The sequence below is a fragment of the Papaver somniferum genome, chromosome 5 (assembly GCF_003573695.1).
Source record: "Papaver somniferum cultivar HN1 chromosome 5, ASM357369v1, whole genome shotgun sequence".
Lineage (NCBI taxonomy): Eukaryota > Viridiplantae > Streptophyta > Magnoliopsida > Ranunculales > Papaveraceae > Papaver > Papaver somniferum.
The window spans coordinates 71,490,591-71,505,195 of record NC_039362.1 but is presented as its reverse complement, the minus strand read 5'-3'; the positions used below and the strand labels follow the sequence as shown (position 1 = coordinate 71,505,195).

The 14,605-nt window shown below is 41.4% G+C and overlaps 1 protein-coding gene across 1 annotated transcript; it reads right to left on the bottom strand.

The window, feature by feature from the left end:
* Positions 1-6,257: 6,257 nt before the first annotated feature.
* On the bottom strand, positions 6,258-8,308 carry LOC113279165 (proline-rich receptor-like protein kinase PERK2). The gene is made up of 5 exons (XM_026527870.1): positions 8,097-8,308; positions 7,679-8,015; positions 6,614-6,782; positions 6,458-6,550; positions 6,258-6,304 (listed from the first exon to the last, which is right to left on the bottom strand). Exons 1-5 carry the CDS (start codon positions 8,306-8,308, stop codon positions 6,258-6,260), a joined length of 858 nt encoding a protein of 285 aa, XP_026383655.1.
* Between the last annotated feature and the right edge of the window lie 6,297 nt (positions 8,309-14,605).

The following is a 14,605-nucleotide window of genomic DNA, read 5'->3' as shown; positions in this document are numbered from 1 at the left end:
ATAATGATCCAAAAGTTGATTGATGCTGGCGAACTCAAGCAATACATACAAAAGGAAGTCACCGAGGATAGATCCAAACGAACCAAGCAAGTCCAACTTCCAGAGGGAAACCGCACAATCAACACCATTTCGTGTTCCGAAGCCGTAGGACCCTCACTTACAGCGCAGATAGGAAAGAGGCTAAGAAAGCAATTCGAAGATCACTGCGAGTTATATAAGATTAATGGCGTAGAGGTGGACGAGCACGAAGAGTGGATGGACGCGCCTATCATCTTCGATACTGAAGATATCGATGAAGATATGGAAGACCATAACGATCCCTTGGTCCTCACACTACCAGTAGCCGGATGTAACCTCAAAAAGATCCTCATCGACGGGGGAAGCTCAGTTAATGTTCTATTCTACGACACCTTCAAACGGATGAAGCTCAATGATGAGCAGCTGATGTCCTCTTATTACACCATCTACGGGTTCAACGGAGCACCCACAAAGCCATTGGGAGACATCGTATTGCAGGTGGACGCCGGTACCATGAAGGTAGAAACACGGTTCAGCGTGGTAGACACCCCATCCCCCTATAACGCCATTATTGGCCGAAAATGGGTACACAAACTCAAGGGAGTGGCAGAAACTTCCTACCAATATCTCATATTCCCTACACCCGAGGGAGTAATGGAAATCAAGGGAGATTTAGTCTCTACAAAGGAGTGCCAGGCAACTCAGGATCGTATTAACAACGAACAAGAAGAGCAGCGAAAACCCGAAGGACCAAAAACAAAGAAGCTGCGAAAGAAAAGGCCATAGACCTGTTCCTCAAGGAAACCGCGGGGAAGGGCTTGACAAAGAATGATAATATTCTTAACAGAGAGGCAAGTACTTCAGCAGCCAGCGAAGAACAGGAACGTAAAAGAATGTCCCTATCCTTGGGGACCCAAAGTCGATGTTCACACCAGTGGAGCCCGTAAAAGAAATCAACATAATAACGGAAGAAAATCCGAAGATGATCAAAATAGGGACCATAATGGACGAAGAAACAGAAGCTTCCTTAACCAAACTACTTAAAGAATACGCGGATGTATTCGCCTGGAAGTTAGGAGACATGTCGGGGATTGATTCAAAAATAATCCAACACGAGCTACGCATCAAACCAGGCACGCCACCTTTCAGGCAGAAAATAAGAAAAGTTGCACCGGAGTATCATAAGGCAGTAGAGAAAGAGCTCCGGAAATTGCTAGAAGCAGGCTTCATCAAGGAAGTCAAGTACCCAACATGGATCTCGAACATGGTCATCGTTCCTAAGAAAAACGGAGGGGTTAGAATATGCATCGACTTTACTAACCTCAACAAGGCATGTCCAAAAGACAGATATCCACTACCGAGCATAGATCAACTGGTTGAAGCAGTGGAAGGGTACGAAGAGCTACCATTCATGGATGGATATTCTGGTTACAACCAAGTAGCCCTGGCATAAGAAGATCAACAACACACAACATTCTACACCCCGCACGGCCTTTATTGCTACACTAGAATTCCCTTCGGACTTCGAAACGCATGGGAAACTTACCAAAGAATGGTCAATGCTATCTTCAAGCCATGGATTGGTAGTACCCTAGAAGTCTACGTTGAAGACATGCTCGTCAAAAGTAGGCTGCGCAAAGATCACCACCAAGATCTGAGAGATATTTTTGAAGTAATGAGGAAACATCACATGAAAGTAAATCCAGAAAAATGCACCTTCGGTGTCACCTCAGGGAAGTTTCTCGGATATCTGATAACTAAAAAGGGCATTGAGGTATACCCCGCAAAGATTCAGTCCATAGTGGAAATGCCATCTCCGAAGAATTTGAAAGAAGTGCAAAAGCTCAATGGATCCTTAGCAGCCTTGGGCAGATTTATTGCCCGATCCTCGGACAAATGCAAACATTTTTTCAATATTCTCAAAAAAGGGAGTAAGTTTGAATGGACCGCAGAGTGTGAAGAAGCCTTCCAAAAAATCAAGGAATACCTGGCTTCAATTCCGATCCTAAAAAAACCTGATCCCGATGAGGTTTTGGTGTTGTACATAGCAGCGACAGAAGACGCAGTTAGCACAGTGCTGGTCAAAACCAATACGAAGATAGAACAGCCTATCTATTATGTCAGCAAGACCCTCAATTCTGCGGAAAGGAACTACACGAAGATCGAACAACTCATCCTGGCATTAGTGTGGGCTACTCAAAAGCTGAGAACCTATTTCCTAACTCACTTCATCTGCGTCCCATGCAAAGCACCATTGGAAGCAGTCCTCAAAAGCGCGGGGAAAGTAGGAAGAATAGACAAGTGGAACACCCACCTGGACCAATTCAACATCATCCATGAAATTGAACACTCCCAAAAATCCCAAGTATTGGCGGATTTCTTAGCATACCTCCCCCTGGACAACGATGAAGAGATTAGGGGCATACCAGAAGCTGACGAGGAAAACAAGGACCCAGTTGATGTCCTCGAACCCACGAGCCAAAGACGATGGGAAGTCTTCGTCGATGGTTCCAAAAATAAGGAAGGGGTGGGAATATGCATTGTCATCACCACCCCAACCGGAGAAAGGATCGTACATGCACTCAGGTTGGAATTCAAAGAGCATACTAACAACATCGTCGAATACGAGGCAGTCTCACATACCCTCCGCTTGATAATAGAGATGGGGGTAACTGATGTAAGACTGACAAGTGGCTCGCAGCTTGTCATACGACAAATAGGGTTCGAATACAATGTATACGACGACACCCTCTCAGCTTACTTGGCCTTGGTCCAAACATTGGCATCACAAATTCCTAACATCAAGTTCAGGCACTTATGCAGGAGAGATCTCAGGCACGTGGATGCCCTAGCATATATATCATCCATGTTGAAGGACAAAAATATCGAAGCTATCAAAATAACAAGGGTATACGAGCCTTCAATTGCATCACAATTCTCCTTTGCTACCAATCAAGATACAGTGGAAGAAAATATCGAAGATCAGGTGGGAGAAGACATCCATAACGATTTAGACGAAGAAGATATCCTGTCAAGAGCAAATCAAGACGAAGATTTCAACAACGAAGATGATTGGAGAATGGTGATTCATGTGTTTCTCAAGGATGGAACCTTACCCGCGGATCATAAACAAGCCAGGAAAATACTCTCCAAAGTAGGAAGATATGATCTTCGGGATGGGGTCCTGTACAAGAAATCTTTCCTCAGACCGTTAATACGTTGCTTATCCAGGAAAGAGGGGCATCAAATTCTAAACGACATCCATTATGGTGACGCAAGGAATCATAGCGGCATGAGATCACTAGCCGACAAACCAAAAATGCAAGGATATTACTGTCCCACAATGATACAAAATGCCGCAAGAATGTCCCGACGATGTGAAGAATGTCAGCGTTTCGCCAAAAAGATACACGCGCCAGTAACAACGCTAAATTTTGTGGATAGTCCATGGCCATTTATAAAATGGGGCATAGATATTGTTGGGCCTTTCATCGAAGGGTCAGGGAAAAGACGATTTTTCATAGTAGCCACGGTCTACTTCAGTAAATGGGTGGAAGCTAAAGCCTTAGCCAGGATCAGAGACATGGATGTGTTTACTTTCATATTCCAAAACATCATTTGCAGGTTCGGCATACCAGCGGAAATCGTGTCCGATAATGGTAAACAATTACAGGGGAAAAATATAGACATGCTCTTCGACACTTTCAAAATAAGGAAGCAAACGAAATGGTCAAACAAACTTTTTGCAAAATCTTCAAGCAAACGAAATGGTCAAAAGGCCCGCTGGGTGAACGCATGTACATTACATAATAAATTAACAATATTGCGGAAAGTAGTTAATCTACAATCTCTCAGGGCTCCCCTATCAGTGTCTATGAGTGTATGACCATGGGGAAGGCACCCAGCAGAAAGAGATACCCAACCAATTTTAAGGCAGCGGGTCGACGGAATGGGTGCATGTAAATATTTCAAAAGCATCCCATATCCTAGAACGCTGCCTCGGCCCCCACCGTTTGGGAATCCTCTGGCCCAGGATTCGCCAGCGGGGTGACAGGTCTCAAGACGATCACGAAGGTACTTACCTTCGGTGTCGCACCCAAACACTCTAACTTTTTACAAAGAAAGTTATTTCTAATTTAACGCTTCACAATACTTAAAATAAAAATGAATTGATAACGCAGGTATGCCAAAAGGATGATCCATTTCATAAAGAGTTGATTACAAGTTCAGCAAATAATATAGAGCAAGAAACACATCAAAAATTGATCTGAAACTATATAATCAATAAGGATCAACTTTCTATGACTAATAAAAGAAATCTACTTGGACGATACAGCTCCATCAGCAGGGTTGTCTTTGCGAGATGAAGGTACACTACCACCTGAAGAAGGCCCAGAAGAACCAGACAAGGGCGCGGGTGGGGGACGACGCGGATAATTCTTGAGAAGACCATGTTCGGCTCTAAGATCAAGTTCAATCTTGTCTAGGACTTTGTTGGTCTCCTCAGCTAACTGACATCGAGCTTTATATGTGATAACAACGGTCCGCTGGTGGGCCTGAGACAGCAATGAAGATAGGCGTTCCATCTCTTAAGAGGCAATCTCTGCTGCTTCCTCACGAGACGCGGCCAACCCTTTGAAATAGTTGGTTTGTCCCTCCTGCTGCACTAAGGCAGATTGAGCTTTTTTAAGCTCATCATTTGTTGCGTGAAGCTGTCCCTCGAGCGCTGAAAACAAGAAATACCAAGGGGTTAAAAAAAAGAAATAACAGAATCACACTCGATAAAACGAGGTTATACCTTAGACATTAGCCGAAGCCTCTTCATACTCATTAACAACTGCGTCCCGTGCCTCATCAAGAAAGTCATACTCGTCGGATAATTTCTTATAATTCATTTGAAGGTTCGTAAGAGCAAATTGACTCGCATCTAAGTCTACCTGCTTCATTAACAACTGCGTCCCCCATCCTTTTATGGAGTCGATACACATTTACTTCAAGATCTCTCTCAGACTCCACTTGGCGGGCAACATCAGCTCGAGACGCTGCTAGGGCTTTACTAAGAGCGTCGACCTCAGCCCTAGCATTATCTCTTTATTCGGTAAGACGCAGCATACTATCCCTAACCTCGGGGCCTAAGAAGGAACGAGCATGTCGTAACTCTTCTTCCAAAAGGCGCACTCTAGCCTCTAAGTCCGAAGCATGTCCTCGAGCTTCCCGCAGGTTATCACGCGTCCATAACAGCGTACCATTGAACAGACGACGGTCATGGTTGTACTTATTTTGCATATCAACCATTTGTGTTCGCTTTTCACGCCACTTAGCTGCTAAGGCGTTGTGCTCATCAGCACGAGCGTTCCACTTTACGGCTTCGCTTTTCAACTTCCCCCCCAACTCTGCAGTACGGGATTTCTATCGTTCCCTTTCTTTCCGAATCCATATCAGCTCGGGGACTCCACCCACTGAAGATAGGGTGGGGAGACTCAGACAGAACACCAAAGTACAAATAGGGAATCACGAGGAGTGAAAGATTGGTAAAATACGAACCTGTGAAGGACGAGACATTTATGCGAGTCTGCTCCAATTCATTGGGGACTGCAACAAGCTCTGGACGAAGACTCTCCTCAGCGTTACCCAACTGTTCTTTTTTCTTAAGAGGGCCCCTCAGTTCAGTTATCTCCACTTCAGCCGAAGACAGTTCCTCTTCTCTATGACGAAGCTTAGCCTCCAACTTTAAAGACTTTGCTTTGAAGAATTGGTACAGAACATGTTTACAATATTCGCTCCTCATCATCTATGTCTTAAACAACAAACATTATTACACCAAAGGGTTCGGATATCACGAAGAAAAAAAAAGTACAAGGATTTACCTCCAAGACACGCTGCTGGGGAAAACCGTACTGGTACTCATCAGCTATAGCCATCATATCCGCAACAGAGGATGGAGGGTCAACCACCAGGTTAGCTTCCGAAGCTCTCAAATTCTTCTCCCACATCTCAGCAACACGGTCCTCAGAAGACAATTGCATCATCTGACGAGTATAGGCGTCAGAATTCTTCTCACCAGTGACTACTGGGGCAGGATTGGGGACGAACATCAGATTCTTTTTCTTAAGCCAAGCTAAGATGGCATCTTCACCCTCAGGCATCATCGAGTGAGGGAAATCCTCCGAAGGAGACTCAACCGCAGACTTCTCCTTGGCTGTTATCTCCTCATCCGCGCAAGTTTCGACATCACAACCCTAAGCCTGATCACCTGCGTTTTCAGCCTGCTGACCAGTGGCACCCTCTTTACCAAGATTCCCAAGCACATCCCAATCATCGTTGGGGGAAAGCAATGAGAAGTCTTCGGCAAGACCCATGGCGGCATTTACATCAAAGGATTCCCCTGAGGAATATATCCTACCAAAGGAAAACTCCATGGAAATAACGGGCAGAGTACCCACAACCTCATTCCCACCAGCAGCAAAACCTTCACCACCCACACCACCAGTATTACCGCCAACAGGGGCAGATCCCTCCTCGCCAGTACCACCTGTGGTAATATTACCCTCAGCCTCACCATCACCACCAGTGACAACTTCTTCTTCACCATTACCACCCTCGTCATCAGGAGGAGAAATATCAGTGCGTTCTTCTCCATCGGACATTTCTTCATCCTCAGCAAACCCTTCATTCACAGGACTAGTAACCTCCTCATAAGCCTCAGCCTCACCAGTCATAACAGTAGAAGATTGCTTGGGTCCAATTTTCTTCTTCTTCGACACCTAACAAACCAGTACATGTCCCAAAAAAAGCTCATTTTCTCCCTCACTTAAAAAATGTTTTCAACCAAGAAAAAAAAGGGGGCAAATAGAATAGAGAATATAAGAAGAAACTGTACCTTGGCAGTAGCAGCACTCTTCGGTGGAAGGGTAGCACCAGAACCCCCCTCCTCATCTCCATCAACGACATCAAGAGCGTAAGGGAAATTCATGCCCGCAAAATTCAGACGCCAAGGACAGAAATCTCCATAACGAGCAGGAGGAGTTTCACGAGGCTTGTTGTTTTCAGAAGGATGCCAACCGCGCGTACCAGGAATCCAACCGTAAGCCCAAGGGCCAACAATTTCAATGACAGTAGCATGCCACTCATAATCATGATCACGCTTAATCCTTTAACGAGCAGGAAATAGTTTCCGTTTAGCATATCCCTCAGTGCCAGGAACATACTTCAGCTTGGCATCGCTCACCTCACTTAAAAGACGAATTTCACCCCGAGGAGCGAAAATGTTACGAAGACTAACACTCCACGGTTTACGGTTCCAACTGTTGACATAATCCCCAAAGGAGCTATTAAAATTTTGAGGAGTGTACCACTCTCTCTCAGCAGGATTTGGAACGTAGCAGGTCATCGTCGTCTCCCCCTTGCTCCGCAGATAACATTCCTTCAGTGCACGAAGATAATTCCCAGACAATTGCGACACAGAACGATTATGAGTGTTTGTGGAAGAACCTTCATGAATAGCCAGCACATCATAATAAAAGGAGTCACCCGACTTATATAGGGGCAACATGAGACCCGCCTCGAAGGCTCCAACCGTAGTCAACAGATGAAACTCATCAAACTGATACTTTGAGATGAGTTCGTAAGTGATATTATCATCAGGGGCATAGAAGAGAACCTCAAAGGCTTGAAACTCATGTTTTTCCTGGAACATCTCAAGATCAATATGCTTGAACGTGACCTTCTTCCTACCAACTGAAACGTTGCGTATCACTGGGGCAGCCTCTCCCTCGTCTGCGGAATCTGGCGTAGGACTCAATTCTGAAGCCTTCCTTTTGGAAGGAAGATTTTTAGGTGGATCAGATTTCAAGGTAGTACTCTTGGAGTACTTCCCCTTGAAAGAAACTGTTGGGGGAGGCGGCAAAGAACTTTGTAGGGACACTGAAGGAGGAGCCATGGAATGAAGGGGCGGAACATCCAATGTTTCTCTACGAGGAGGAGGATCCAGCGCACTCCTAGAATCATCACGAGGAGGAGGAGCCTACGTACTCCTAGAATCTTCACGAGGACGAGAAGGAGCGCGGTTAACAGCGTACCTAGACCTAGAAGGACCCTTCGGCGGATCCCCTTTCTTAGTAGGCAAAACCTTCGTACCAGAGGAAGATGAAACCCTATGACCGCGAGGATCCATTTGCGAAGACTTAGAGGAACCTCCCCCAAGTGGAGATCTATCAGAATACCTACGCAGAGGAGATCTTGGTGGACTAGACGGCGGGGTCTGGTAAGGAGCCCGCGGATGATCAGACATAGCTACAAGGAAACACAAAAACAGTTTAGAGGAGAATACGAGGGGATCACTAAAGATCAAAAAACCCAGAAACTGATGGTTCATCCGGATTAACATCAAAAACTCTAAAATCTGAAAATAATCAGAAATACCCCATCAGACTCCAGAGATGACACTTAGATACAGACTTATAGACGTTGTAACAAGGAACAGGGGCAAGCATATATGCTTCGACATATGTGTTCTTCGTCACAAAGCCAAAAGTACAGCAGCAGAAGACAAACGGGTAAATACAACAACAGAAAATAGATAAATCAATGATGGAAATAATGAAAAACCCCATACCTGTATAAAAGAGGACGACAAGCACCAACCACAGTCGAAGATAGAAATATCAGAGATATCAAAAGCAAGTTATCTTTAATATATGGGCAGCAGCTGTCGAAAGCGAAAGAGTCAGAAAATTGAAAATAGGTTATCTTCCTCACAAGGACGACGATAATAAATGACTAAAGAACAAGAATAGAAAACAAAAACCACATGAAGAGGATGAACACTGACAAGAAGAGGATGAACACTGACAAGAAGAGAATGAAAGTTATTTTCACATTCTCTTTCCTATTTATAAAGCTAGAGAAGACAATAAATGTCCCTCGTACCAAGGAGCAGTTAATGCAAAAGTGGGAAACGTGCTCGTATTTATAAGGGAAGTTATTTCAGGAGAGATAAAACGTGTATGACGATCTTTTTTCTTCTAAACTGCAAAATACGCCCAGGTCAGAAGAAGAGGGGCAAATTGTATGTACACATTTCATTATCCACCACGTATACAGGAAGAGACACGTGGAAAGCATGCAAAGCGAGACATCAAAACATGATAACAATCAGTCATAACCTAGGGGAGCATCTCATCAGAAAATATCACCGGTCAGCAGATCTGACGGTCAAGGACTGAGGATCACAAAGGTATGATGGCAAAGAGGAGAACAGATAATACCCCTCGGGTGTTAGTACATCCTATCCCGAGGAAGATCCAAGATCAACGGCTGAGAGAGGGATTGATTGACACGAATGTGACCAGACTAAGAGACACTTGTCTGACACGAGCGGACGTCCAACTGCCCACATTAAATACCAAGAGATATACATGCGTCAATCATCTCGTGGAATAAGCGAGGATAGCTCTTCGTATTCAAGCTTAGACCGCAGCATATACCGAAGACCTCTGCGTAATGGGCACAAAGCACAAGAAGATAAGGTTGCAACGGCATCTCAGAAGTAGGACCCATGTTTCAACCCTATAAATACCCCTCTCCACTAAGAGAGAAGGGGTCGACCAATCCACAATCCTTAGAAGAGAACATAAGAGAGAGAAATATGAAGAGTAAGTAAATCCCCTGCTTCCGCAGACTAATGTATACTCAAAATTCATTCATCTTTGTAAACATTCAATACATAGTGAAACACCAACCCCCGTGGATGTAGGCCTTAGTGCCGAACCACGTATATCTCCATCTTATTTATATTTCAGCACTTTTATATTCATCGCATATCCCTTATGATTCATATTTATGTTCGTATTTGTAGTCTTACTCTTCATACGATCATTTTCCTGATATTATTCGACTAGGCAGTGATGAGCCCGAGGGCTTTGAGTCGATGAACCGATAGTATCATCCATTTTATGCATGTGCCATTTAATTCAAGAGTTTTTTGTATGTGCGAACTTTGTTTGTGAACACGTATTAGCCCTCGTGATTTATGTGTTCACAACCTCATCACAGATGAAGTAACATTAGCCATTGAAGAATTTGAAGAAGAAGAAATATCATCTGGGAATGGATTCTTGCATCCAAGATCGAACTTAGGGATTGGAGTCGGAGACAGCTGGAGAGTAAAGAAATCTTCAAAAGAAGGATCAAAGAAACGATCAATAGCGAAAATGGTTAAAGATCCAATATCAAGAACAACGGAATCATTGATTCGAACATTATTAATAGAGATTTGATCAGTTTATCCTGGTGATGTGGTAACAATCAAGGTTCTATTAGGGATCAATGTAGGAATCTTAGTACCATATGGAAGCGATTTTAAGGATTTGATTGTGAATTTGAGTGGTGAGAAATGGTATTGAAGAATATTTAGATTCGGTTTTCCTGAATCAATAAAAACAATATCATATGGAGCAAAGATTGTTGTTGTTAGTGATGGGAATATTAGGGTTTGAGCAACGATTGGAAGTGTTAATGACATGGAAACGAAACCTAAACTAGAGAGTGTTTCAATGGCGGTGGTAATGACTTCAGAAGGAAGAATTGGTACTGAAAGTGGAAACAGTGTGAAGAGTATCAGTGATGCTAAGGAGAAACTCACCATTAATGAAACCTTTCATAAGCTCTTTCGTTTCTAGGGTTTTTTCTGTTACAGAATGAGAATGAGAATGAAGAGTAAGAAGAAGAAATTGGGGATTTATGCAATGAGAGAAAAAATTTGGGCGGGAAAAGGGACACGTGGCTGGATTACGGTTAATTGAGAAGGTGATCAAGGGGTTGAGATTACGGTTAAGAAAGTTGTTATTTCTGTAACAAGATTACGAGTACTGTAGTAATAAGAAAGTTTCCAAAAGAAACAAAAAAGAAGAAGAAAGAATAAAAGAAAGTAGGAATTACTGTTTAGTCCAGTTTTTCATGACCCAGTTAATGGCTAGTCCACCCGTGAAAAACATTTACTCCCTAGTACTAGATTATTTACTCTCTAGTCCAAAAACTTGTGGAAATTATAAAGTGTATTTTTTAAATGCCTAAAATACCCTTTCAGGTCTAGTTAGTATCAACGCATGTAAATGTTACTAGTAGTAACATATGTAGTATCAATACATAACAATTTTTTGATATGTAGTATCAATACATAACATACTACATATCAATATATAACATACTACATATCAATATGTAGTATCAATATATAACATACTACATATCAAACATACTACATACCAATATATAACATACTACATATCAATATATAGTATCAATACATAACATAACAGGGTTGAACATAACATATTGATACTACATATTAATATGTAGTATCAATATATAACATACTACATATCAATATGCAGTATCAATATTAATATGTAGTATTAATATATAACATAGAACATATTAATATGTAGTATCAATATATAACATATTACTACTAGTGTACTACATACTACATATGTTATTACTACATACTACATATTGACGATATATAACATATTGCTACTAGTATGCTAGTAGTATATACTAGTAGTATACTATACTAGTATACTAGTATGCTAGTAGTATATACTAGTAGTATACTATACTACTATACTAGTATACTATAGTAGTATACTATACTAGTATGCTAGTAGTATATACTAGTAGTATACTATACTAGTATACTAGTAACTAAGTATACTACATATGTTATTACTACACACTACATATGTAGTAACATATGTATTAATATACATAATATTATAGGTTAGGGTTAGTAGAGTAATTTTACTCTTTTCAAAACTTTTTTGGATTAGGGAGTAAATATATTTTGTCGCTGGACTAGCCAGTAACTCGGGTCGAGTTTACTGGACTAAACAGCAAAGTTCTCGTAAAGGAAAGAAAAAGATTGGGCCTATTACCGTATGGCTTAAAGACTTGCGGGCCTGAGAAGTAAAGTTTGGGCAAAAGTTTTCCTGGTTTACTGGTTATTGGATACAACTTTCTTTGAACGATTTTTTAGGGACCATGGTTTTTTTGAGGGGACCATGGTTTTATTAGGCTACCCTATAGTTATAAGGGGTGTCCTAAAGCGTTGAAATGACTAACCTACCCTTAACCTAATTTAATTTAAAATCAACCTAATAACCACTTATATATATATATATATATATATATACCCACCACCTCCTCCCACCACCACCGCCCACCATCGCCGATTACCACCACCACCACCTCCGATTATCACCACCACCAACCACCTCCTCCCACCACCACCGCTCACCACCGCGGATTACCACCGCCACCATCTCCGATTATCACCACCACCAACCACCGATTACCACCACCACCGCTATATATATAGCTTAATTTAAATTATTAACAAAGATATTCTCACAAACCCATTACTTGTAATTTGTTTTTGATTGAAAAATGAGAAGTAATCATCAAAATGAGTTGAAAATGGAAGTTGCAAAGAGGTTTAATGGAGGTTTTTTTTCCAGAGAAAGGTTCGGTTACGTCGCAAAAAACAAGTCTCAGCCGAACTTTTAGTTCGGTTACGTCGCAAAAAGTTCGGTTTCGTCGCAAAAAGTTCGGTTACCACGAATTAATTTTTTTCTTAACCGAACTCACAGTTCGGTTGATTCGCAAAAAATACTTTTAACCGAACTCCTTGTATTAGAACAACACAAGTCCATCAGTTCGATTCCTTCGCAAAATAAGGATATCACCGAACTTTAGTTTACAAAAATAATGAAAAGTCCAAAAGTTCGGTTCGTTCGCAAAAATGTTAAGCTTTCTTTGTAACCGAACTATGGGCTAATTCTATATAGGCATTTGCAAGTTCAGTTCGGTTGGATTGCAAAAATTGTTAAGTTTTTACTTTAACCGAAATTTACTTTGATATTGAGTTCGGTTAGATATGTTGTTGGGTAAAAGTTTGCGAACCAACCGAACTTCTTACACTTGGTATAAAATTTTTTTACGTAAAGTTCGGTTAGATAGTTGGTTGGTATGAAGTTTGCGAACCAACCGAACTATGTACACTTGGTAAAGCCTTATGTTCATGTAAAGTTCGGTTAGATATTGTTTGCGAACCAACCGAACTTCTTCACCCTAAAGTTCGGTAACATTGCGGGCAAACAGAACATTACTCTGTAAATCCTATAAACAAAGTTCGGTAACATGTCTGTTAACCGAACGACTAAAAACCTCCATTAACGAGCAAGTTCGGTAACTTGCATGTTTGGAAAAAGTAACCAAATTACACTTTCAGATGTGTTCGGTTACATGTTCTTCACATAAGGTAACCGAACAAGGCCAAATCTACTTCAAAATTTTACATTTATTTGAAAATTTGGAGCAATTCAACCAACATTATCTAAGTTTGAAGCATACCTGGGTACCCAAATACTCTTCCTCCGGTTTTGTTCGGTTACATGATTTAGATGAGCCCTCAATTGAATCATCACTTGAATACTCAAGCTTAGTGAACTCATTTTTTATTTTATTTTTCCATGTTTTTCTTCTTCATCTTCCCTAACTTTACTCAATAATTCTACTTCTTTTTAAGAAAACTCACCTGATTTTTTAATCTCACTAATTATCTTTAACTTAATCATTTCACTAATCATTACACTAACTAATCATTACCCAAAATTAATCAGGAGAGTAGTTTAGGTAAGGGGTGACCTAGATTTACTTCTAAATGTCTTACTAAAAATAGAACCATGGTCCCCCCAAAAAATCGTTCATTTCTTTCTAGTGTCAACTCGCTCCAAATGTGTTACTTATGCTATTGGATCTTTTTTCTCGCTTATTATTTTCTACCATGTTTTGTAAGAGAGTGATGATGACAATCGCTTATAGTGGTTTATTTAGAGGGGTAATCGTAACCACATGCAATTGGTCTTCTCTGCAATATTTTTTTCTTTTTTTTTTCCTTTTTATATTCAATAGATTCCGTTGACCGAAGAAGATTATCCATTTTATATTCCATAGTCCCAAAAATTGGAAGGCGAGGCGGTCTCTGTTTAATTTGGAAAGATTCCCTAAATATCAAGATTTTATTTCACTCTCAAAACTTCATTCATACAATAGTTACACCACCACCCCCTGGACAACCTTGGCTCTGCACGGGTATTTATGGCCCGCCACACCCAGATATCAGGAAAAGTCTATGGTAAGAATTTCCAACAATCTTCAACAACATCAACCCGTCCAAGCCATGGATTTTATTAGGAGACTTTAACGACGTCTTAGATCAATCAGAAAAAAAAGGAAGGCAAGTAACCTATGCTCAATCTCAACCTCTCCTCTCTTTAATGGACCAGATGTGATTTATTGATTTGGGCTTCCGAGGAGACCCCTACACCTGGACAAACAATCAAATGGGTCAGGATAACATTCTAGAAAGACTAGATAGAACAATGGCGACACAACATTGGCGGACTGCAAATCCGCATGCAGCAGTTACTCATCTTCCAAGAATAACATCTGATCACGACCCAATACTTCTACAAGAGAAAGCAATGGACTGGCGGGGAACAAAAAACTACAAATTTGAACACAT